General features: G+C 51.8%; 1 protein-coding gene across 1 annotated transcript in view; it reads right to left on the reverse strand.

Moving 5' to 3' along the window:
- LOC147598026 (protein NDRG2-like) overlaps positions 1-13,844 on the reverse strand; it is a 65,570-nt gene extending 51,726 nt beyond the window's left edge. Inside the window, exons 1-6 of the mRNA XM_086765127.1 lie at positions 13,787-13,844; positions 13,207-13,262; positions 11,512-11,574; positions 11,367-11,422; positions 11,242-11,260; positions 11,105-11,158 (exon numbers count right to left, since the gene is read on the reverse strand). Of these exons, the coding sequence (XP_086621253.1) occupies positions 11,105-11,158; positions 11,242-11,260; positions 11,367-11,422; positions 11,512-11,574; positions 13,207-13,262; positions 13,787-13,844 (306 nt within the window). The remainder of the gene's footprint in view (positions 1-11,104; positions 11,159-11,241; positions 11,261-11,366; positions 11,423-11,511; positions 11,575-13,206; positions 13,263-13,786) is intronic.
- Between the last annotated feature and the right edge of the window lie 12,529 nt (positions 13,845-26,373).

Consider the following 26,373-nt stretch of genomic DNA (forward strand, 5'->3'; position numbering starts at 1 on the left):
GAAAAGGGAAGCTAGGGAAGGAATTTGTCCTGTCATAGAGCGGTTCATAGAACTAAGACTACTAAAAGAATGTGAGTCAGAATTCAATACACCTGTACTTCCAGTTAAGAAACCTGATGGGTCCTATAGGATAGTTCAAGACTTAAGAGCCATCAACAAAATAACAGAGGACCTGTGGTAGCTAACCCCTATACCCTATTAACCATGCTAAAACCTGATTTAGCTTGGTTTACGGTCCTAGATTTAAAAGATGCTTTCTTTTGCCTCCCTCTCCATGAAGCCAGCCAGAAAATTTTTGCTTTTGAATGGGAAAATCCCAAAAGTGGTCGAAAGACCCGGCTCACATGGACGGTGTTGCCGCAGGGTTTTAAAAATAGCCCCACAATTTTTGGGAATCAGCTAGCAAAGGACTTGGAATCATGGGAACCACCATCAGAAGAAGGGAAGGTGTTACAATATGTAGACGACCTTCTTATTGCAACCAGAACCAAAGAATCCTGTGTCATTTGGACCGTGAGTCTGTGAAATTTCCTGGGACTACAGGGATATCGGGTTTCTAAGAAAAAGGCACAGGCGTTGTTACAACCCCAGGTCACGTACCTGGGGTACGAGATCAGTGCCGGACAACGGATCCTAGGACAAGCCCGGAAAGAGGCCGTATACCAAAGCCCCCGACCACAAACTATAAAGGAACTACGGACATTCTTAGGAATGACGGGGTGGTGCCAACTTTGGATATGTGATTATGGTCTGCCTGTTAAGCCACTCTATTCCCTGATAGCAGCTAACCAAAAGGATCTCCAGTGGGATGCTGAGTCAGATCGAGCCTTCCATCAGCTGAAGAAAGCCCTGATGTCGGCATCAGCATTGGGACTTCCTGATGTGAGTAAGCCATTTTTTCTATTTTCCCACGAAAAACAAGGAATGGCACTAGGAATATTGGCACAAGATTTGGGACCATACAGACGGGCGGTAGCATACTTCTCCAAACAGCTGGATGCCGCTGCGAAAGGGTGGCTGTTCTGGTTTTGTTAGTGGGGGGGGGGGGCCTAAGGTGGTAGCTTCTGTAGGAAACTGCTAGAAGTCGCTCCCCTTTGTTCAGTGGACTCGGCCGGGCCTAGAGCGGACCCGCTGCTGGCCAAGGCCAAGCCAATTGGTAGCAGAATGTCCCGTGATAACGCCTCTGCGATAACGTATTTAAATAGGGGAAAACAGGAAAAAGAGGGAGGAGAAGATGTGAAGCAGCTGAGCGGGGGGCAGAGAGGGGGAAGCGCGAGCCTCGTGGGCCTTGCAGGCCTCACCCTCTGGCCTCCCGCCGGGCAGCCGACTGGGCCCAACTCGGCCCGGCCTGGCTGCAAGAAGTGGAGAGGAGCAGTTGAAGTGAATAAGATGTAAAAAGGATCCTGAGAGGCGTCTGCCAGCCTGTTGTGAGGAACGGCTGCAGACGCCAAGGTCAGTGAAGGAGGAGGGGGAGGAGTAATGCGGCTCCTGGCCAAGATTCCTCTGCAACTCGTGGTGACGACCATGGTGGAGCAGGTTGTCCCCCTGCAGCCCATGGAGGTCCACGGAGGGGGCAGAGATCCACCTGCAGCCCGTGGAGGACCCCACGCCGGAGCAGGTGGAGGCCTGAAGGAGGCTGTGCCCCGTGGAGGGCCCGCTGGGACAGCTGTTCTAGAGGGACTGTGTTGGATACCTGGAGTATCAGGGACACTTAGTGAACAATCCAGACCGAATGGAATTGTTATGTTTGTGAGCAGCAGGCCTCAAGGACATCACTGAAGCCGCTTGTGAGAAAGTAATGAAGCCGCCTGTAAGAAAGTACTGAAGCCACCTGTGAGAAAATAATGAGGCCGCCTGTGAGAAAGTAATGAAGCTTCCTGTGAGAAAGTAAACGAAGCAACCTTGAAGAAGATCGTAAACAACTCTGAGAAAGTGAAAACATGAAAAGTACGGGACTTTCAGGTTAACGGGACTTTCCAGATTAGCTAACTGCAAGTAGCAAGGATATGCAAATGTAACTATTAGAGCTTAAGCCAATCACGCAATGACTAGTAGGCATATTTTATCTTAGCAATATAAATATGTGCACCCGGGACTAATAAATCGAACTACGCTTATTACTCATATTGAGTCTTTTGTCGTACGTTCCTCCGTCGCTCGCAAATGGCGCCCGAACAGGGACTACTAGAAGACACTGCTATTGGAGTGGCGGAGGCAGAGAAGCACCGGGAGCAGCGACCGGGGGGCAAGATCGACTACGCATTTGTCCTTCAGATGCGACGATCCGGAGCCTGAACCGTTGAAACAGGGGTTCGCCGTCTGCCAGGGCTACAGGACAAGCTGCAAAAAAGGGGTGCCTTAATCAGGGAGCACCAATAGTGAGTACTTAATCAGGGAGTAAAAGGGGTGCCTTAATCAGGGAGCACCAATTGTGAGTACTTAATCAGGGAGTAAAAGGGGTGCCTTAATCAGGGAGCACCAATAGTGAGTACTTAATCAGGGAGTAAAAGGGGTGCCTTAATCAGGGAGCACCAATAGTGAGTACTTAATCAGGGAGTAAAAGGGGTGCCTTAATCAGGGAGCACCAATTGTGAAACTGCCGGCAATAATGGAAAAGGAGGTAGCCCTAGAATTATTATGCTCTCTATGAGAGGACTGAGTTATGACTCGGCCGTCCTAGAAGCTTTGCTGCAGTGGGCAAAGAAAAGGGAATTAATCCCCACAGTTGATGATCCTTTTGAACTCCCGACACAGGAAAAGATAGGAAAAAAGCTGTGGGATGAAATAAGTAAGGGATCTCCACCGTGTGGAAGCTAATGAACGAAACATTGATAAGCATGAAAGCCGAGCGTTCAGTTGCTGCATCTGCTTTTGCGGCCTTAACTCCAGCCGACGGGTCCACCTCCACTACCAGCATGCTGTTCTCGGGTTTAACGAGCCCTGCCGCCGCCCCGGCTCGTGCTGAGGGTGGGGGGGTTCGAGCCCCAGCAAGGACTCCAGGAACTGCAGCCACAGCCCCTATAACTATAGATATGCGGGCACCAGAGGGAAAAACTGCCAAAGGCTTTTCACCACCATCAGACGTACCACCGCCAGGCACCCCGCCACGCTGCGCCAGTGCAGACTCAGAGTCACGAGCCTTTTCGCCGGCACCAACAGCTCTGGTTTATCCCCCGTTACCACCTTCTTCCCTGCCACCACGGCGTGAGGAGGAGGGGGATGAACATTCATCTGGCTCCAAGGACGCACAGCTGGAAGAGACGCTAAAAAGACTGGAAGCCCTAGAGATTCGCCTAGAAGTGTCACTGGGAAACTTGTCAACTCCTTCGCCTGTGCCACATCGAGACCTGTCAGCATCCAACCTATTCATTCCGAACGGAGCATCGGGTGAGATCAGTCTTTTTGCACCTTTGCAAGGGACGCCGGCAGGAGGGGCCGGGGTTTTGAATCCGATAGTGCAGTGGAAAGAGGTGATTCGAGATGCTTTGATAGAAGGAGAGCCTTTTCCTATGGCATTTCCAGTTGTGACCAATAATACTGGGAGAAGTGTGTGGCAAGCATTAGACTGGAAAATATTGAAGGAAGCTAAAAGTGCAGTTACTCAGTATGGGCTAAAATCATCATATGCTCAATCTGTGTTGCAGCATATTTTTTCATCACAGTTGTTAGCTCCTTATGATATTAGAATGATTGTCCAGGTCGCAGCAGCTGCAGTTCTTTCAGTACTGGCAGGCTGCTTGTGATAGGGCAGCTGAAACGCCTCGACAACAGGGTGATCCATTATTCGGGGTGCAAACTCAAATGCTGATGGGAGCGGGACACTACACACGATCTGATTGGCAAGCGCAATTTGCTACCGAAGTGTTACAACTGGGCCAAGATTTGGCTTATAGAGCGCTTGCTAGGGTGCACGATGAAAAGTCTGGACCTGCCTTTACATCAAGAAGACAAGGTCCCACAGAACCATATGGGAAATTTATTGATCGGTTGCACACTGCAATTATGGCTCACCCTGATCTGGATGATGACATGAAAGCAAAGTTCTTAGATATGCTTGCCCAAAACCCTGGCCCCTAGCCCTAACCCTGTCCCAAAAACCCGGCCCCTACCCCTAACCCTGGCCCAAAACCCCGGCCCCTAGCCCTAACCTTGGCCCAAAACCCCGGCCCCTAGACCTAACCCTGGCCACTACACCTAACCCTGGCCCAAAACCCTGGCCCCTAGCCCTAACCCTGGCCCCTAGCCCTAACCCTGGCTCTGAGCCCTAACCCTGGCCCAAAACCCTGGCCCCTAGCCCTAACCCTGGCCCAAAACCCTGGCCCCTAGCCCTAACCCTGGCCACTAGACATAACCCTGGCCCCTAGCCCTATCCCTGGCCCAAAACCCTGGTCCCTAGCCCTAACCCTGGCCCCTATACCTAACCCTAGCCCAAAACCCCGGCCCCTAGCCCGAACCCTGACCCCTAGCCCTAACCCTGGCCCCTAGCCCTAACCCTGGCCCAAAAACCCGTCCCCTACCCCTAACCCTGGCCCAAAACCCCGGTCCCTAGCCCTAACCCTGGCCCAAAACCCTGGCCCCTACCCCTAACCCTGGCCCAAAAACCCCGGCCCCTAGCCCTAACCCTGGCACAAAACCCTGGCCCCTAGCCCTAACCCTGGCCCAATACCCCGGCCCCTAGCCCTAACCCTGAACCCTAGCCCTAACCCTGGCACCTAGCCGTAACGCCGGACCCTAACCCTAACCCTGGCAAAATACCCCGGCCCCTAGCCCTAACCCTGGCCCAAAATCCTGGCCCCTAGCCCTAACCCTGGCCACTACCCCTAACCCTGGCCCAAAACCCTGGCCCCTAGCCCTAACCCTGGCCCAAAATCCTGGCCCCTAGCCCTAACCCTGGCCACTACCCCTAACCCTGGCCCAAAACCCTGGCCCCTAGCCCTAACCCTGGTCCCTAGCCCTAACCCTGGCCCCTAGCCTTAACCCTGGCCCAAAACCCCAGCCCCTAGCCTTAACCCTGGCCCAAAACCCCGGCCCCTAGCCCTAACCCTGGCCCAAAACCCCGGCCCCTACCCCTAACCCTGGCCCAAAACCCCGGCCCCTAGCACTAACCCTGGCCCCTAGCCCTAACCCTGGCCCTGAGCCCTAACCCTGGCCCCTAGCCCTAACCCTGGCCCAAAACCCCGGCCCCTAGCCCTAACCCTGGCCCATAGCCCTATCCCTGGCCCAAAACCCTGGCCCCTAGCCCTAAACCTGGCTCCGAGCCCTAATCCTGGCCCACAATCCTGGCCCCTAGCCCTAACCCTAGCCCAAAACCCCGGCCCCTAGCCCGAACCCTGACCCCTAGCCCTAACCCTGGCCCCTAGCCCTAACCCTGGCCCAAAAACCCGTCCCCTACCCCTAACCCTGGCCCAAAACCCCGGTCCCTAGCCCTAACCCTGGCCCAAAACCCTGGCCCCTAGCCCTAACCCTGGCCCAAAACCCCGGCCCCTAGCCCTAAACCTGTCCCAAAACACCGGCCCCTACCCCTAACCCTGGCCCAAAACCCCGGCCCCTAGCCCTAACCCTGGCACAAAACCCTGGCCCCTAGCCCTAACCCTGGCCCAATACCCCGGCCCCTAGCCCTAACCCTGGCACAAAACCCTGGCCCCTAGCCCTAACCCTGGCCCAATACCCTGGCCCCTAGCCCTAACCCTGAACCCTAGCCCTAACCCTGGCACCTAGCCGTAACGCCGGACCCTAACCCTAACCCTGGCCTCTAGCTCTACCCCTGGCCCCTAGCCCTAACCCCGGACCCTAGCCCTAACCCTGGCCCAATACCCCGGCCCCTAGCCCTAACCCTGGCCCAAAATCCTGGCCCCTAGCCCTAACCCTGGCCACTACCCCTAACCCTGGCCCAAAACCCTGGCCCCTAGCCCTAACCCTGGTCCCTAGCCCTAACCCTGGCCCCTAGCCTTAACCCTGGCCCAAAACCCCAGCCCCTAGCCTTAACCCTGGCCCAAAACCCCGGCCCCTAGCCCTAACCCTGGCCCAAAACCCCGGCCCCTACCCCTAACCCTGGCCCAAAACCCCGGCCCCTAGCACTAACCCTGGCCCCTAGCCCTAACCCTGGCCCCTAGCCCTAACCCTGGCCCAAAACCCTGGCCCCTAGCCCTAACCCTGGCCCCTAGCCATAACCCTGGCCCCTAGCCCTAACCCTGGCCCAAAACCCCGGCCCCTAGCCCTAACCCTGGCCCATAGCCCTAACCCTGGCCCAAAACCCTGGCCCCTAGCCCTAAACCTGGCTCCGAGCCCTAATCCTGGCCCACAATCCTGGCCCCTAGCCCTAACCCTGGCCCAAAACCCTGGCCCCTAGCCCTAACCCTGGTCCCTAGCCCTAACCCTGGCCCCTATACCTAACCCTAGCCCAAAACCCCGGCCCCTAGCCCGAACCCTGGCCCCTAGCCCTAACCCTGGCCCAAAAACCCGTCCCCTACCCCTAACCCTGGCCCAAAACCCCGGTCCCTAGCCCTAACCCTGGCCCAAAAGCCTGGCCCCTAGCCCTAACCCTGGCCAATACCCCGGCCCCTAGCCCTAACCCTGAACCCTAGCCCTAACCCTGGCACCTAGCCGTAACGCCGGACCCTAACCCTAACCCTGGCCTCTAGCTCTACCCCTGGCCCCTAGCCCTAACCCCGGACCCTAGCCCTAACCCTGGCCCAATACCCCGGCCCCTAGCCCTAACCCTGGCCCAAAATCCTGGCCCCTAGCCCTAACCCTGGCCACTACCCCTAACCCTGGCCCAAAACCCTGGCCCCTAGCCCTAACCCTGGTCCCTAGCCCTAACCCTGGCCCCTAGCCTTAACCCTGGCCCAAAACCCCAGCCCCTAGCCTTAACCCTGGCCCAAAACCCTGGCCCCTAGCCCTAACCCTGGCCCAAAACCCCGGCCCCTACCCCTAACCCTGGCCCAAAACCCCGGCCCCTAGCACTAACCCTGGCCCCTAGCCCTAACCCTGGCCCCTAGCCCTAACCCTGGCCCAAAACCCTGGCCCCTATACCTAACCCTAGCCCAAAACCCCGGCCCCTAGCCCGAACCCTGACCCCTAGCCCTAACCCTGGCCCCTAGCCCTAACCCTGGCCCAAAAACCCGTCCCCTACCCCTAACCCTGGCCCAAAACCCCGGTCCCTAGCCCTAACCCTGGCCCAAAACCCTGGCCCCTAGCCCTAACCCTGGCCCAAAACCCCGGCCCCTAGACCTAAACCTGTCCCAAAACACCGGCCCCTACCCCTAACCCTGGCCCAAAACCCCGGCCCCTAGCCCTAACCCTGGCACAAAACCCTGGCCCCTAGCCCTAACCCTGGCCCAAAACCCTGGCACCTCGCCCTAACCCTGGCCCAAAACCCTGGCCCCTAGCCCTAACCCTAGCCCCTAGCCCTAACCCTGGCCCCTAGCCCTAACCCTGGCCCAAAACCCTGGCCCCTGACCCAAAACCCTGGCCCCTAGCCCTAACCCTGGACCAAAATCCTGGCCCCTAGACCTAACCCTGGCCCAAAATAATGGCCCCTAGCCCTAACCCTGGCCCACAACCCCGGCCCCTTGCCCTAACCCTGGCCCCTGGCCCTAACCCTGGCCCCTAGCCCTAACCCTGGCCCAAAACCCCGGCCCCTAGCCCTAACCCTGGCCCAAAACCCCAACCCCTAGCCCTAACCCTAGCCCAAAACCCTGGCCCCTAGCCCGAACCCTGACCCCTAGCCCTAACCCTGGCCCCTAGCACTAACCCCGGTCCCTAGCCCTAACGCTTGGCCCAAAACCCCGAGCCCTAGCCCTAACCCTGGCCCCTAGCACTAACCCCGGTCCCTAGCCCTAACGCTTGGCCCAAAACCCCGAGCCCTAGCCCTAACCCTGGCCCCTAGCCCAAAACCCCGGCCCCTTGCCCTAACCCTGGCCCAAAACCCTGGCCCCTAGCCCTAACTCCGGCCCAAAACCCCGGCCCCTAGCCCTAACCCTGGCCCCTAGACCTAACCCTGGCCCAAAACCCTGGCCCCTAGCCCTAACCCTGGACCCTAGACCTAACCCTGGACCCTAGCCCTAACCCTGGCCCAAAACCCTGGCCCCTAGCCCTAACCCTGGCTGCTAGCCCTAACCCTGGCCTCTAGCCCTAAACCGGGCCCTAGCCCTAACCTTGGCCCAAAACCCCGGCCCCTAGCCCTAACCCTGGCCCAAAACCCCGGCCCCGAGCCCTAACCCTGGCCCAAAACCCTGGTCCCTAGCCCTAACCCTGGCCCCTATACCTAACCCTAGCCCAAAACCCCGGCCCCTAGCCCGAACCCTGACCCCTAGCCCTAACCCTGGCCCCTAGCCCTAACCCTGGCCCAAAAACCCGTCCCCTACCCCTAACCCTGGCCCAAAACCCCGGTCCCTAGCCCTAACCCTGGCCCAAAACCCTGGCCCCTAGCCCTAACCCTGGCCCAAAACCCCGGCCCCTAGCCCTAAACCTGTCCCAAAACACCGGCCCCTACCCCTAACCCTGGCCCAAAACCCCGGCCCCTAGCCCTAACCCTGGCACAAAACCCTGGCCCCTAGCCCTAACCCTGGCCCAATACCCCGGCCCCTAGCCCTAACCCTGAACCCTAGCCCTAACCCTGGCACCTAGCCGTAACGCCGGACCCTAACCCTAACCCTGGCCCAATACCCCGGCCCCTAGCCCTAACCCTGGCCCAAAATCCTGGCCCCTAGCCCTAACCCAGGCCACTACCCCTAACCCTGGCCCAAAACCCTGGCCCCAAGCCCTAACCCTGGTCCCTAGCCCTAACCCTGGCCTCTAGCCTTAACCCTGGCCCAAAACCCCAGCCCCTAGCCTTAACCCTGGCCCAAAACCCCGGCCCCTAGCCCTAACCCTGGCCCAAAACCCCGACCCCTACCCCTAACCCTGGCCCAAAACCCCGGCCCCTAGCACTAACCCTGGCCCCTAGCCCTAACCCTGGCCCCTAGCCCTAACCCTGGCCCAAAACCCTGGCCCCTAGCCCTAACCCTGGCCCCTAGCCATAACCCTGGCCCCTAGCCCTAACCCTGGCCCAAAACCCCGGCCCCTAGCCCTAACCCTGGCCCATAGCCCTATCCCTGGCCCAAAACCCTGGCCCCTAGCCCTAAACCTGGCTCCGAGCCCTAATCCTGGCCCACAATCCTGGCCCCTAGCCCTAACCCTGGCCCAAAACCCTGGCCCCTAGCCCTAACCCTGGTCCCTAGCCCTAACCCTGGCCCCTATACCTAACCCTAGCCCAAAACCCCGGCCCCTAGCCCGAACCCTGACCCCTAGCCCTAACCCTGGCCCCTAGCCCTAACCCTGGCCCAAAAACCCGTCCCCTACCCCTAACCCTGGCCCAAAACCCCGGTCCCTAGCCCTAACCCTGGCCCAAAACCCTGGCCCCTAGCCCTAACCCTGGCCCAAAACCCCGGCCCCTAGCCCTAAACCTGTCCCAAAACACCGGCCCCTACCCCTAACCCTGGCCCAAAACCCCGGCCCCTAGCCCTAACCCTGGCACAAAACCCTGGCCCCTAGCCCTAACCCTGGCCCAATACCCTGGCCCCTAGCCCTAACCCTGAACCCTAGCCCTAACCCTGGCACCTAGCCGTAACGCCGGACCCTAACCCTAACCCTGGCCTCTAGCTCTACCCCTGGCCCCTAGCCCTAACCCCGGACCCTAGCCCTAACCCCGGACCCTAGCCCTAACCCTGGCCCAATACCCCGGCCCCTAGCCCTAACCCTGGCCCAAAATCCTGGCCCCTAGCCCTAACCCTGGCCACTACCCCTAACCCTGGCCCCTAGCCCTAACCCTGGTCCCTAGCCCAAAACCCTGGCCCCTAGCCTTAACCCTGGCCCAAAACCCCAGCCCCTAGCCTTAACGCTGGCCCAAAACCCCGGCCCCTAGCCCTAACCCTGGCCCAAAACCCCGGCCCCTACCCCTAACCCTGGCCCAAAACCCCGGCCCCTAGCACTAACCCTGGCCCCTAGCCCTAACCCTGGCCCCTAGCCCTAACCCTGGCCCAAAACCCTGGCCCCTAGCCCTAACCCTGGCCCCTAGCCATAACCCTGGCCCCTAGCCCTAACCCTGGCCCAAAACCCCGGCCCCTAGCCCTAAACCTGGCTCCGAGCCCTAATCCTGGCCCACAATCCTGGCCCCTAGCCCTAACCCTGGCCCAAAACCCTGGCCCCTAGCCCTAACCCTGGCCCCTAGCCCTAACCCTGGCCCCTAGCCCTAACCCTGGCCCAAAACCCTGGCCCCTAGCCCTAACCCTGGCCCCTACCCCTATCCCTGGCCCCGAGCCCTAACCCTGGCCGAAAACCGTGGCCCCTACCCCTAACCCTGGCCTCTAGCTCTACCCCTGGCCCCTAGCCCTAACCCCGGCCCCTACCCCTAACCCTGGCCCAATACCCCGGCCCCTAGCCCTAACCCTGGCACAAAATCCTGGCCCCTAGCCCTAACCCTGGCCACTACCCCTAACCCTGGCCCAAAACCCTGGCCCCTAGCCCTAACCCTGGCCCCTAGCCTTAACCCTGGCCCAAAACCCCAGCCCCTAGCCTTAACCCTGGCCCAAAACACTGGCCCCTACCCCTAACCCTGGCCCAAAACCCCGGCCCCTACCCCTAACCCTGGCCCAAAACCCCGGCCCCTAGCCCTAACCCTGGCCAAAAACCCTGGCCCCTAGCCCTAACCCTGGCCCAAAACCCTGGCCCCGAGCACTAACCCTGGCCCCTAGCCCTAACCCTGGCCCCGAGCCCTAACCCTGGCCCAAAACCCCGGCCCCTAGCCCTAACCGTGGCTTAAAATCCTGGCCCCTAGCCCTAACCCTGGCCACTACCCCTAACCCTGGCCCAAAACCCTGGCCCCTAGCCCTAACCCTGGCCCCTAGCCCTAACCCTGGCCCAAAACCCTAACCCCGGCCCAAAACCCTAACCCCGGCCCAAAACCCTAACCGCCCAAAACCCTAACCGCCCAAAACCCTAACCCTAATGGTCGCTACCCCTAACGACCCTAACACAACAGCACCGTTACGCAGCCTCACGTGGATCGACACAGACATTTCCCACGGCACGCCCCACCTCCGACGAAACAGTTTGATCTGCTCACCCGGTCGGTGCCAATGCCAGAGTCAAACACCGCAGCTATCCTTCGCTGTGGCACCTAAGGTAGCGAGAGACAAAATTACTATTAGACTCGTGATAAATAACCGACCCCACCCACCTCCGGGCCGTCACCCGGCTCACCTCAGATGCTCGTGTGGCTCTGCACAGGGCCCGCGCAGAACCTGCGACACAAAGTAAAAACGCTCTGCTGAGTCACCACATAAAACATGGTTGGTAAACAACAACCTGGCTCCCGACCTCCTCACCTTCCGAATCCACTCCTCAGGGTGGACCGCCCTCCCTCAAAGCCTGCAAAGGAGACCTACGAGAAACCCAAACACAAAGACACACGCTGACGTATTGCCCAAACGCTCGGTCGGCTGCGACTATGCCCGCCTCCGTCCCCTTTACCCGAGGGACCTGCCCGCCTAAGATCCGTCTGTTCCGGTTCCAATGTTCGAGCTGGTACGGCATCTGCAAACCAAAACTGAAGATTAGTAAATATTTCAATCCCTACACAACACCTGAAAATAATAACCTCTGCTTCGACGCACCGGTCGCCTCTCACCTCGCCTGAGTCTGCTCTACCGCCCTTGCAATTAAAAGGAAAAAAAACAATACCTCAGTTCAGTCCTATACCCACTCATCGCTCATCACATCTAATACCGCAGGCTCACCTGGCATCTTAAACGCTCGCCTCTCCTCCACCGCCCCTCGGTGCGCGGCTCAGCCCGCTGCATCTGTAGAAACGTGAACCTAGTCGACCGCATGCAGAGCGATACCTTAGCAGATTCAAAAAAGTCTTTTTTCAAATTTAACAATATCCCCGCCCTACGACCCAACCGCAGGCTGCCATTACAAGGCCTACAGAAATCAAATATTAGACTCTGTCCCTACAAACCTTCACACCTTCGAGATCCCGTCTGCTCCACTCCGACTGAGGCTGCCCCTCCCAGGCGGCTCCGGTCATCCCATCGCCACCTGCAAAAGGCTACAAAAGCGGCTCTTCCCACGCCTGCTCATCGCCACAGAACTATACCACCTTTGCTTCCACCACCCGGGTGTATAGCCGTGTTCATCGCAGACCATTATCGCTACTCCACCTCACCCTCGCTCTATGGGTCCAAGCGCGGTAGCTCCAAGCCAAACACGCACAAACACACACGCAGACGCTAGCCAGAACGCCGAACTATACGCCTCAAATAACAAGAAACGCTCTTGGCCCAAAGGATGACGCCAAGACGGAAGATGACTAAGACCTGAGGGTACAAGACAGCAATAACGCGAGGTACTCTGTCAGAGAAAGAACAAAGCGTCGTGGCCCGGGACAAGACTTTACTCCCCGATCTGAGGAGACATATGTGCGAGAAGCCTGGCTTCGACATCTAGAGAACCTCAGGATGCAGGGAAGAAGTCCCAGTCCCTGAAAAAGAACTGCTGGAGAGCAGAGCCGCTCACACAGCCAAGAACAACGCCAGAAGAGAGGATCATCTGCCGACTTCTGACAGGTGAGAACAATCCGCACCCAAACATCGTTACGCCATAAAAGAAGGGCCCTATCGGGACCGTGCCGACGAGAACCCGCATTTGGGACCCAAAGGCTGGTGCCCGAGGCGTCCGCCGTACGCCTCGAGTGAAAGGAGAATGCCGAGATCCGAGGAATGTCTAGAATGCGAAAGATGGACCGCGCAAACAGAACGACGACCGACGGTGGCTGGAACTGCCCTGCTCGGCACACTATCATCTTGCAGAATGGTAACCCACCCCCTTTACCTGCTGAAAGGGACCGTTCCTGGACAGGCCTTCTGCTCCACGCTACTATTAAAATCCCTTCCTGAAATCGCTAGCCTGGACCCCTCCCTTCTCCTGCCCCTTTCGAGCGCCCGTGCCCAAACTTAACTTTCAGAGGGCCGGGAGTCTGAATCCATCAACGATGAAAAAAAACGCGGTTGTTCTGCTGTATTACGCCTGCGGTGGCTGGGACGCTCTTAGTCATCTGCAAAAAGAGAAGCAGACACCGATCCTCACAAAACAGCGCTGCATCCATAGACACGAGTGTTTCCTACAAGGAGCCCCACCACAGACAAAGCGATGTATACCGCTCACGCGCTCCACGGCCAATTCCACAGTCAAACGCTGCGGCTGTCCTTCAACTGAGGCACCTGAGATAGTGAGAGACACGAGATTATCGTTGCTATTAGGAGAAATCACCGGCCCCACCCTCCTCCTCTCCACCATGGGGCAGCTCACCTCAAACGCTCACGCTGCTCCGCAGGTGGCCCGCACACAACCTGCGACACCGAGGAGAAACATCACGCTGAGTCACTGTGTTAAAACAGACTCTTACGTCTTGGCCCGCAACCTCCTCACCTTCTCACGCTGCTCTTCGGTACAGGGCACTGTCGCTCTGAGTGGTACCTACAAAAAAAAAAAAAACACAAAAAAAACCCAGAAACCAAAACAAAAACAAACCACGAGCAGAAAGACACACGCTGAGACACTGCCCGAGATCTCAGTCTGCCAGCACCCAGGCCCGTCTCCTGCTCCTTTACCTCAACACCTCACCCGCCTAGGATCCATCACTCGCTATGGTCACCTCGAGGCAGGCGCAGCACCTGCAAACTCCAAACAACGTGGTCTGATTAAAATACCACCAGCCGCTTGACACCTTAAAAATAACCGCTACCTTGGCCCAAGGGTCGCCGCTCCCCTCGCCCGAGTCCGGTCCAGTGCCCGTCGCTCATAGTACTTGTCTCCACAGACCCGCAGATTAAAAATAAAAATAGCGATACCTCAGTTTAGGCCTGTAGTCACTCATCGCCCGTTCCCTCTGATACCGTGCAACCGCTCCCCTTCTTACCGCTCCGCGCTCCTCCGTCTCCCTTCGGTGCGTGGCTCTGCCCTCTGCACCTGTAGAAACAACATCAGATGATTCAACTGCACACACGGCAATACCTTAACAAATGTTAAGACATCTTATTGTAAATTTAGAATTACCATCTAGAACCCAACTGCAGGCTGCCATTAAAAGACATTAAGAAACCACACATCGAGCCCTGCGCATAAAAGCCCTCACAACTTCAAGGTTCCATCTTCACCACTAGCGCTCCAGCTGCCCCTCCCGCATGCCACCGGTCATCCCCTGGCACCCGCAAGTTAATTATTGGACTCGCTGTCCTCGCCTGCTGCAAACAACCGCTGAACTTCACGTTTGTTGGATACCTGGAGAGCCAGGGGCACTTAGTGAACAATCCAGACCGAATGGAATTGTTTTGTTTTTGAGTAGCAGGCCTCAAGGACATCGATAAGGCCACTTGTGAGAAAGTAATGAAGCCGCCTGTAAGAAAGTACTGAAGCCACCTGTGAGAAAATAATGAGGCCGTCTGTGAGAAAGTAATGAAGCTCCCTGTGAGAAAGTAAACGAAGCAACCTTGAGAAGAAGGAAAACAGCTGGCATACGTGACTGGGGGCTGAACGTGAAGCAGGGTGCAGGTGGAGAGAGCCGTGCGCGTGAACATAGAGACTTAACGAATCATACTTTAGCTAGGAGCGCGTGCATGATATAGTTAACCAATTAGTAGAGAGCTTGCGCATGATATGGAATTAGAAGGGCTATATTAACCGGGATGTATCAACAATAAATTGGCATTTGCTTGATCATATTGGTCGTCAGCAGTGTCCGTTACTTCCGCGTCAACACATGTTACCGCACAACCTTTGCCTCAATCCTCAAGGCGTATCGCTATGTTCATTGGAGACCTTACTCTCCGCTCTACAGCTCCAGGCAGGGCAGATCCGAGCCAAACACCCACATCCTCAGACTGACAACACACAGCACGCTGTAAACTACAAGGCTGAATCAAGAGAAGTATCACAGCTGGAAAGATGACGCCCAGATGGAAAAACGACATCTGGATGGAAAAATTCCTCGGAGAGGAAGATGACCGGCGAGACCGAGATGGCTACGAGAGGACGCTCTCCAGCACCGCCAGAGTAGAACGTCAGGGCCAGGGACCGGACCTTACTCTACAAGCAGAGAATACAGTTGTGCGACAAGCCTGGATTCTAGACCTAAAAACATCAGGAAGCAAGGAAGCAATCCCGCTCTGAAGAATCGACGGCTAGAGAGCAGAGCCGCTGCCAAGAATGACGCCGTCAAAGAGGACCATCCCTAATCTTCCGAGACGCGAGAACGACCGGCGCCCAAAGCTTGCGACACCGTAAAAGAAGGGCCCGATCGGGACCGTGCCGGCGAGTACCGGCGTCAAAGACCCTCGGGATGGCTCCCGCTATGCTCCTTAAGCAAAAATAAAAATGCATTGACGCCCAAGGAAGGTCAAATACACAAAAGACAAACCACACGAGGGACAAAACAACAGACACGGGCTGGAACTGCCCTGCCCAGGCAAGTATTATCCTGAGGAATAAGCAGCCTCATTTACCTCCCCAATGCAGTCTCTCCTCAAACACCCCCTCTACCCTACTATATTCTCCAAAACCCCTTTCTGTCATTGCTAACCTCTTCTCCTCCCACCCTGCACCCCTCTCTGACACCCGTTCCTCCACTTAGCTTTCACAGGGCCGGGGGTCCGACTGCATCCTCAACAAGAAAACCCTGTGGTGGCTCCGATGAATTATTCCTTCGGTTGCCAGGTCCCTCTTCGTCACCTGCGTAAGATAAAGCCAGCGTGAACCTTCAGAAACAGGTGTGAGTCCGCGTCACCTTGGAGAACATAGACGTTACTGACGACATGTCCCAGCTCAGACAAACCGCCATCTGCCGCTCACCTGCGCGGTGAGCAATTCCAGACTCGGACCTTGTGGCCATCCTTCCTCATCGCACCTAAGATTACAGACACAAAGTTAACGTGGCGCTTGCGAGAAAGCTCCTACCCCACCCTCCGCCTGTCCGCCACCTGGCTCGCTTCCAGCATGGGTGCAGCTCTGCGGGCCGCCCGCACGGAATCTGCGACGTGAAGGAGAAACACTATGCCAGGCAGCCATGTTACATGACATAAATGTTGAAAATTAAATATCAGTATGAGGTGATTCTTGCTAACTGTAGAACTGTAGTCACATAGGTTAAATCTTCAAAAATTCATTTGTTCCTAAAGGGAGTGGGACCCTAGAGATCTTATAATACGCATTTGTTAGAAGCTAGCCTAGCATATCTTTAATACAATGGTAAGTCCCAAACACCCCCAAACACCACCTGCAGAAATAGGTGCTGAGCCATCACTTTGGAGCCAGGAAAATCAAGGAGCATCGCGACCTGTTCTCAAGACCAGAGATGGAGATTTCAAGGAGGAGTTCGACCAGCGAATTCGAGGAGGGGGCGTTTTGACGACCACCAAGACCACTAAAAGACCCTTGACTCAAAAGACTGGGCATGCGCGAGTGGGTGGGGAAATGATGTAATGGTTTCTCAGAAAATTTATGTTTATGCATATTATTTCTTGGAATTTAATGAATATGTATAATTAACGTGTATTTAACCCGTGCTGTTGATCAAATGGGTGCGCACGCTAGGTGGAGCGATCCCCCATGCACCCAGCGCTGCAATAAAGGAGTGCCTGCTTCCTCACTTCTCATTGCTGTTAAGGAGTTTTATTCCGGATTTCGGTAACAGCTTTGGCGACCCAGATGGGACCTTGCGAGTGAGACTTGATGAGATCGAGTGTTGATCAAACTCCGGCCGGCACCGAGGGATTCTTGGGGAGACCCATCGCTCTCGACTCACAAAGCTCCTCGCAACGTTCCCTGGAGAAAAGGGTAAGGCACTTCTTCTTTGAAATCTGTCTGCTCTGGATAGCCTGCCCGTAAGGCGCGGCGAAAGCTTCGCAGAGCTGGCACTCAGAGGGTACCCGTCTGTTCTGGAAGCCTAGGCGTCTGCCCGTAAGTCATAAGCGAAAGCTATTGCTGGGTTGGACATTTGCGTATTTGGGACAATTGTCATTTGCATTTGTTTGGTTTTTGTATTTGGGACAATTGTCATTTGCATTGGTTTGGTTTTCGTATTTGGGACAATTGTCATTTGCATTTATCTGGTATTTGGCATTTAGTCTAAATTGTTTAAGAGTAAGAGTATGGGGAGTATTGGTAAGATTTGTACATAGCTTGGAAAGGGGCCCCAGGGTGTTTTAGAAGTGATTTACAAGCTGGTAATTGTTGCTTCAGTGCGTTTTTTTGTTTTGTTTTTTTTTAAGTCTGTATGCATGTGTTGTGGTGTACGGGACTTGAATAATATACAGTATTGCATTTGGGGTTTTAAACTTTTCTTGGTGATGGGATTGAATTTGTCTGTAGAACAGTATTATTGTCTTAATGGTACCAAAAACTCTTTTGTAAAATACGGGAAAACACATAACTTCTATGTCTACCTCAATGGGAGGGGAAACATTAATGAAGTCTCTACTGGGATGTGTTCTTAAACAGTGGGAGGATATAAGGGGAGACCCAATGACTAGGAAAAATTGATACAATATTTTACAGTTGATGATGTTATCTTGTAGAAGGGAAAGAAAGTGAGATGTGGTCCCCTATGTTGATTTGTTCTTTGCTTTGAGAAATCACCCCGAGTGGCAGAAAGATTGCGGATATGTCCCCAAGGATCTGATGGCTTTGGCATTAGAGGAAAACAAAAAAAAAAAAAAAAAAAAAAGGTTGAAAAGATCTTGTTTGGCTTGTAGCATAAAAAGTGGTGTTTAAATTGAGGAACTGAAGAGGAAGACGTTGAATGCATGTGTTGAATGCATGTGTTGAATGCATGTGTTGAATGCATGTGTTGAATGCATGTGTTGAATGCATGTGTTGAATGCATGTGTTGAATGCATGTGTTGAATGCATGTGTTGAATGCATGTGTTGAATGCATGTGTTGAATGCATGTGTTGAATGCATGTGTTGAATGCATGTGTTGAATGCATGTGTTGAATGCAGGTTTAACAAATGAAACAGTAGAAAAAGGGGGCAGAACACCGAACCCCCGGTGGAAGCTGTAGAGCGGGGCAGTTGGATGATGAGGGATTCAGTCCTACTGCAGGGAGAACTGGAAGCCGACAAGACCAGACAGACCAAGGAGCGGCTTGAGCCCTGCCCCGCACTTCGACAAGCGGTAGGGGAACAAACCGGGGATGAGGTCGGGGTGTGGTAGAGGAATGGATAAAATAACCGCAATAGGAGAGAGATTGGGAAAATCAGTGTGCAAAGTGTGAAGAATGGTGGCACTGGAAAAATGAATGTCCTTATTCTGAAAAAGAAACAAAAAACTGGCAGCACAGCAGATGCCTGTGTCAGAGGTGCAAAGAGGACTGGGGGAGAATTCCCCAGCAGAACCCCTGGTTACAATCCAGCTGGGGACCCAAACCAAGGATTTTCTATTTTGATACTGGAGCTATTCAGTTTTAAGTACTTGTAGAAGAAAATTGAGTAAAAAGTATGTAGACAAAATTGGTGCCACAGGGAAAGCTGAACAGAAATTTTTCTTTCAATCCTTAACTTTAAGCTGGGTAAGCAATGGGAACTGGCCAATTTTTATATATATCAGAGTGTCCTGTTGCCTTACTGGGGAGAGATTTATTGAGCAAATTGCAAGCAAAAGTTAATTTTTAAAACTGTGAAATGCAATTAAATATACCCTAATCAAAAGCCACAGAGTCAAGAATTTTTGTGTTACAGACAACTTCAGAGCCATATGAAATCCCTCAAGAAGTGGACAATGCAGTAACTCCTTTGGTGCGGGCTGGCGAAGTTCCCGGACATTCAAAAGCAGCAGAACCGGTAAAGATTCTTCTAATGGAAAGCACCAAACCGGTAAGACAAAACCAGTACCCTTTAAAATTAGAAGCTAGAAGAGGCCTTGAGAAAATGATTGAAATTTAAAAAAAATATCAACTATTAGTCGAATGTGAACTAGAATTCAATACTCCCATTTTACCCGTGAAAAAAGCCAAAAAGTGAGGAATATAGGTTAGAACAAGATTTTAATAGCAATAAATGTATTAGTCCAAGATATTCACCCCTTAGTGGCAAACCCATATACCTTGTTGACAGCTTTAGAAGAAAATCACAAGTGGTTCACAGTATTGGACTTGAAGGATGCCTTTTTCTGTATTCCCCTTGACAAAAATAGTCAGGCGTATTTTGCCTTTGAACTGGAAAATCCCACAACTGGGCAGAAGACTCAGCTCAGCTGGGCAGTGCTACCTCAAGGATTTAAAAATAGCCCAATGATCTTTGGAAATCAATTGGCTAAGGAATTAGAAACATGCAAAATAATTTATCCTGAAAGACTGGTGTTGCAATATGTAGATGACATTTTAGTAGCCACAGAAACCAAAGAAGAATATTTCAACTTGACTACTAACCTGCTAAATTTCTTGGGCCAAAGTGATAACAGAGTTTCCAAGACGAAAGCACAGATTGGAAAAGAGACTGTCATGCATTTGGGATTTGAAATCACACAGGGACAAAGACGACTTGGAAATGAGAGAAAAGAGGTGATTTGCCAAATGCCGGAGCCAAAAGGAGCTAAGGAGCTGCGAACATTTCTGGGAATGGCTGGCTGGTGTCACCTGTGGATTAAAGGAATCGAAGGAGGGACCCCTTGTGTGAGAACCTGAAACTCGAAAGGCATTCCAGAATGTAAAGGTAGCTCTGATGTTCACTCCTGCTCTAGGGTTGCCCGATTTAACCAAACCCTTTGAACTGTTTGTTCGTGAAAGACAGCACTCAGCTCTCAGAAGAATCCTTTCTCAGAAAAATAGAGAATGAAGAAGACCGGTTGGTTATTTCTCCAAACAATTGGACAATGTTAGCCAAGGATGACCAGGTTGTCTACGAGCTGTAGCAGCAACTGTCCTCCTGATTTAAGAAGCTCGTAAGCTGACAACTGGACAGCCAAGAACAGTTTATGTACCGCATACGGCGCTTTCTGTTCTGGAACAGAAAGAAGGACACTGGTTATCGCCAAGCAGGATGCTCAAACATCACATTGTCCTGTTGGAACAAGATGATGTCAAATTGAAAACAACTACAACAATAAATCCTGCCATCTTTTTAAGTTCAATAGAAGAAGAAGTTCTAAGTCATGACTGCCTACAGACCATCAAACAAGTTTATTCCAGCAGAAGTAACAGAAGAGTGAACATATACCTGACCCAGAATTCAAGATATGCACTGATGGAAGCAGCTTCGTGAGAAACAGAAGAAGATTGGCTGGATATGCAATAACAACAACAAACTCTGTTATTGACGCAAAGCCGCTCTCAGTGAACACCTGAGCACAAAAGGCTGAATTGATAACTAGCCCTCATAAAAGCCCGAAAATGGACAGAAGAGAAAAAGTGAATATCTGGACTGATTTAAAGTGTGCTTTTGGAGCAGTACATGCCCGTGGAGCCACGTGGAAACAAAGAGGAACGCTGACAGCACAAGGAACTGTGGGATATTTGGAAAGCAATGGACACGTAGTGAACAATCCAGACACAATGGGACTGTTTCAGAGGCCTCTGCAGGCAGTAGGCCCTCCATGTAGTAGATGGGAATATGAGCAAGTGTATCAATGTACGCGAATGTAGCAAAGTGAGCTATGCGGATGGGAATATGGGCGAATGTATCGAAGTGAACAGGACCTGAGCACAATGGACAAAGCGAGTATACATGCTGAGAAGCAACGGTACAATAGACAAAGTAAGAAATACGTGACTATATCCAGTATACATCTTTAACCAATCAAATTAGGACTTTAGGAGTACGGACAGCACATACTAACCAATCAATGAATGACTTGCTATGTCTATATAATCTGAGCTATGTAGGCAATAAAGTGGCATTTGCTTGATCATATTGGTCGTCAGTGTCCGTGACTTCCGCGTCAACAAGGAACATCCATTAAACACCAAGAAGAAATTCTGCAATTGCTCCAAGTGGTGCAGAAACCCAAAGAAGTTGCAGTAATGCATTGCAAAGCCCACCAATTTGGGAATTCCCCAGTGCATATTGGAAATAAATTAGTCAATCAAAAGGCACAGGAGAGAGCAGAAAAAGGCATCATGACAATAATACCAGGTAAAGAAATGAAATTTGAACAACAAACCCCAAATTACAGTAAGGTTGATTTGGAATTAGACAAAAAGTGTGAAATTTCTTTAAAGAATAACCCTAGAAATATTAAATAACCACCCCCAGGAACCACATATACGGGAAACTTGCCTGAAAATTATTGGCAGATTGATTTTCCAGAATTGCCACAACAAAATGGATATACATATCTATTGGTATTAGTAGATATGGCCAAAAGTTTTTTTTTCCCTGTCGCACCAAGAGGCAAGAGAAGTGGCAAAAAAAAAAAATATCTGTTAAAAGAAATAATATCATGGTTTAGAATCCCCAAAAGAATGTAATCAAACAGAGGTCCTCATTTTGTAACTGAAATTATTCAAATATTGAGCAAAATTCTGGGAATTAAATTGAATTTACACACTCTTTTTGGCTATAATCTAATAGATAAGTAAAATTTGTCAGAAAATATCTTTAAAATGGCCTCACGCTCTTCCTTAAGCACTTCTGAGAATCACGATTCAATCCAGATCTAGGACTAAAATTAGTCCATATGTTAATGTATGGAAAATCTTATCAGACTCCAACCCTTGTTCAAAATGGGACTGTTCCTGGGGATAATGAAATGGAATTGTATTTGATATCCCTTGGAAGAACTCTGAATGCTTTAAAAGGGTATGGAACTGCCACGGAGCCTCTTTCTTTAGATTCCCCGGTTCACTATTTTTAACCAGGAGATTATGTGTACCTGAAAACTTGGGAATCAGAATCTCTTCAATAAAAATTGAAAGAACCATATCAGGTGCTTCGAACACCATGCAGCCCCTAAATTTGAAGATAGTGATTCTTGGATTCATTATTTGAGAGACAAGAAGCACAGCCTCCAAAACAGAAACAATGGATTTCTAAAGAAACATGTCATTTAAAGTTAACAGTCTCTCATCTGTACTGAATTAGACAAAGTCATACCAAAATAATGAAATCTATCAACGGAATTTTAGTAGTAATGTTAATAATACTTTTTGACTTACTGATTATGGAGATTAGTTATAAGTAAAAGAGACATTTAAAAAATAAAATAAGTCTCAAAGGGGGGAAACGTTACATGACATAAATGTTGAAAATTAAATATCAGTATGAGGTGATTCTTGCTAACTATAGAACTGTAGTCACATAGGTTAAGTTTTATACGAAATCTATTTGTCCTTAGAGGGAGTGGGACCCTAGAGATATTATAATACGCATTTGTTAGAAGCTAGCCTAGCATATCTTTAATACAATGGTAAGTCCCAAACACCCCCAAACACCACCTGCAGAAATAGGTGCTGAGCCATCATTTTGGAGCCAGGAAAATCAAGGAGCATCGCGACCTGTTCTCAAGACCAGAGATGGAGATTTCAAGGAGGAGTTTGACCAGCGAATTCGAGGAGGGGGCGCTCTGATGACCCCCAAGACCACCAGAAGACCCTCAACTCAAAAGACTGAGCATGCACAAGTGGGTGGGGAAATATTATAATGATGTCTCGGAAAGTTAATGTTTATGTACAATATTTCTCAGAAATCTAGTGAATATGTATAACAAGTGTGTATTTAACCTGCGCTGTTAATCAAACAGTTGTGCATGCTACGTGGAGCGATCCCCCGTGCGCCTGTTACATGACATAAATGTTGAAAATTAAATATCAGTATGAGGTGATTCTTGCTAACTGTAGAACTGTAGTCACATAGGTTAAGTTTTATACGAAATCTATTTGTCCTTAGAGGGAGTGGGACCCTAGAGATATTATAATACGCATTTGTTAGAAGCTAGCCTAGCATATCTTTAATACAATGGTAAGTCCCAAACACCCCCAAACACCACCTGCAGAAATAGGTGCTGAGCCATCACTTTGGAGCCAGGAAAACCAAGGAGCATCGCGACCTGTTCTCAAGACCAGAGATGGAGATTTCAAGGAGGAGTTTGACCAGCGAATTCAAGGAGGGGGCGTTTTGACAACCACCAAGACCACCAAAAGACTCTCGACTCAAAAGACTGGGCATGCGCGAGTGGGTAGGGAAATGATGTAATGGTTTCTCAGAAAATTTATGTTTATGCATATTATTTCTTGGAATTTAATGAATATGTATAATTAATGTGTATTTAACCCGTGCTGTTGATCCAATGGGTGCGCACGCTAGGTGGAGCGATCCCCCGTGCGCCCAGCGCTGCAATAAAGAAGTGCCTGCTTCTTAACTTCTCATTGCTGTTAAGGAGTTTTATTCCGGATTTCGGTAACACGCCCAGCGCTGCAATAAAGGAGTGCCTGCTTCCTCACTTCTCATTGCTGTTAAGGAGTTTTATTCCGGATTTCGGTAACAGCTGTGTAAAACTTGTCTCTCGAATGTTGGCCCTCGACCGCCTGACCTTGTCAGATAGCTCAACAACAGGCATAGCCACCCCTCAGAGCGTGCGGGCGGCACCTACAAAAACCCTAAATGAACAGACACGTGCTGAGATAATGCCCGAAACCTCAGTCTACGGGCATCTAGGTCCATCTCCTCATCCTTTACCCGGACGGCTCGCCCACCTAGCATCCCTTGGTTCCGCTTGCCTCGTTGAGGCTGGCACACCGTCTGCAAAGCCCGAACAAAGATTGCTTAAAACCACATTGGCAGTGCGACAGTTGAAAAATAACCTCTGCTTCAGCCCTCCGACTGCAACTCGCCTTCACCGAGATTGCTCCGGAGCCCATCTCACACAGTGCTCATCAAAACAGACATTAAAATGTGAAAAAAAAAAAGTAATATCTCAGTTTAATGCTACAGCCACACTGCACTCGTTTGCTCCATTACTGCACACCAACTCACCTTCTTATCGTTCACCTCTCCTCCGTTGTGCTTTAGTGCTTGACTTGACCCTCTGCATCTGTAGAAACATTAACGGCAAGTAAGTCACCTGCCTGCAGAGCGATAGCTTAGTGATCCCACAGAGATGACTAGAAAAGGTGATAAGCTGTCCTACACGCTGAAAAACATTAAGCCTTACACCCCTCTTCCTTTTTGAAATTCCACATATGGGTGCATACAAGATGCTCACCTTGACCCCTGGCAGGTAATCTCACTTTCAATCCTACTAAGATGTGATATCAAGTACTCACACAGACTGCAGCAAAACTGGTGAAAGATACTACAGTCTCATCTTCAATGAAGTAGGAAGCTCCAGCAAGACACATGGCATCTAGAGTTAAAAATAAAACAAAAATCATTAAGCCATTTAGCTATCATTTAACACTTAATACAAACACATCAATACATTTTTTTTAAATCATCCAGCTGCATACAGGTGCCCTTTTCACTACACATGCAGCTAAAACTTGACTGATTGTAGAAGTCCTACCTGAAACACACATCTCTACCACTCCAAATGTCAAAACACAGCTGCTTAAACAGCTTTGCAAGCTCAAAAGCCGCAAGTCATTGAAGAAAAAGCAAACCACTCACCCCCTAGAAAGCCAGGAACACCACGACCTCCCTCAGCCAGGACTGGGCCTCGTGTAGCCCAGGCCCCGCCCATCTCCATTCCCACAATCCCCTGGGAAAGAGGCGGGACCAGCTGGCAAAAGGGATAAAAGCAGCCAGAGGAGTGACAGGGAGTCTTCTGGTCTGCCTTAAGTTTATATCTCAGGGGGTAATGAATGGAGGAAATAACCCTTAAGGAAGGGACAGTGCTGGCTCGTTTGCTGCAGCTCCATCTATTAAATTGGGAACCTGACCAGGTATGGAAAAAAAACTACACTACTACTATGTGTAGTTAGAAAGTCAACAGCTGTTGTACTGAGATACCAAAGACAAGAGATGTTGTACTTTAGTCCTGCTCAAGACCTGACTATGCAGTCTCTCTCTCACTATCCCCACTCCGTGTCTAAATAGGGAGAAATAATATAATAAAAAAGGCTTAGCACTTGCGATGAGAACAGGGAGACATCCTTAAAAAAACCATTGTGGGCCAGGCTGAACTTGCAGACAACTATTTGGTTGTTATTAAAACCAAAGCAGGATGATATGAAAGAGAAGAAGATAACTTGCCCCATCCCTTCCTCTTCTTGGGCTTAACTTAATTTCAATTATGTCTATCTCCTCTCCTCCTCACCACCCCCCCCGCCCACCAAAAGGCATAAAAACAGGGAAGGGGGTTAGGGACACTGCTTCACATGAAGTGTTAAGTAACTCCTTTCTCCCCACAAGAAACAACAGCTCGCATTCCTCCCCTGTTCCAGTCTGGGGTCCCCTCTACTGCCACAGTCCATTCTGACCTGCTCTGGCGTAGGTCCTTTTTCCATGGGATGCATTCCATCCATAACACCTGCCCCAACACAGGCCTTGCAAACACCACAACCTCAGCTGAGCATATGTCTGCCCTAGCATGGGATCCTCCACGGGCTATAGGTGGATCTCTGCCCTTCTGTGGGCCTCAGTGGCAACAGAGACAGAGCTGGCTTTGCAATGGTCTTCACTGTGGCTTGCAGGGAAACCTTGGCCAGCAGCAACAGTACTCAAACCGCTGCTCGTAGAATGATTGAGTCAAAGGATAGCAGGGGTGGGAAATGACAATGTAAAGGCAAAATAATCCAAAATCGCTGCAAAGAACAGGAATGTATTAAATGAGAAAGGATTACTCACTGGCTGTTCCCAGGGCATCTACAGCACCACAGACATCGGGGCTACGGGCTTTCCCTGACCAACAGGGCTTCGACGTTTACCACCAACTGCATGTGGGCGCCCACTGAAAAAAAACCCCAAAAATCACGAACGTCGGACGATTGCTCCCACACCGAAAGTGCCAGCCAGTCAAGCTCGTGCTGCTTCTCACCAGCCATTGGCAGCGCATCTACAGCACCACAGACATTGGGGCTCCAGCCATTCCCTGACAAACACCACTTTGACTTTTACCATCAACTGCACATGGGCGCCCACAGTAAATTAACCCTAAAACTCAGTAACGTCGGACGATTGCTCCCACACCGAAAGTGCCAGCCACTCAAGCTCTGGCAGCTCCTCAGCGGCCATTCACGGTGCATCTACAGCACCACAGACATTGGTGCTCCAGGCTTTCCCTGACGAACACCACTTCGACGTTTACCACCAGCTGCACCTGGGCGCCCACTGAAAAATAACCCCGAAAAATCACGAACGTCGGACGATTGCTCCCACACCAAAAGTGCCAGCAACTAAAGCTC

The sequence above is a fragment of the Chlamydotis macqueenii genome, chromosome 22 (assembly GCF_036417535.1).
Source record: "Chlamydotis macqueenii isolate bChlMac1 chromosome 22, bChlMac1.mat, whole genome shotgun sequence".
NCBI classification, from domain to species: domain Eukaryota; kingdom Metazoa; phylum Chordata; class Aves; order Otidiformes; family Otididae; genus Chlamydotis; species Chlamydotis macqueenii.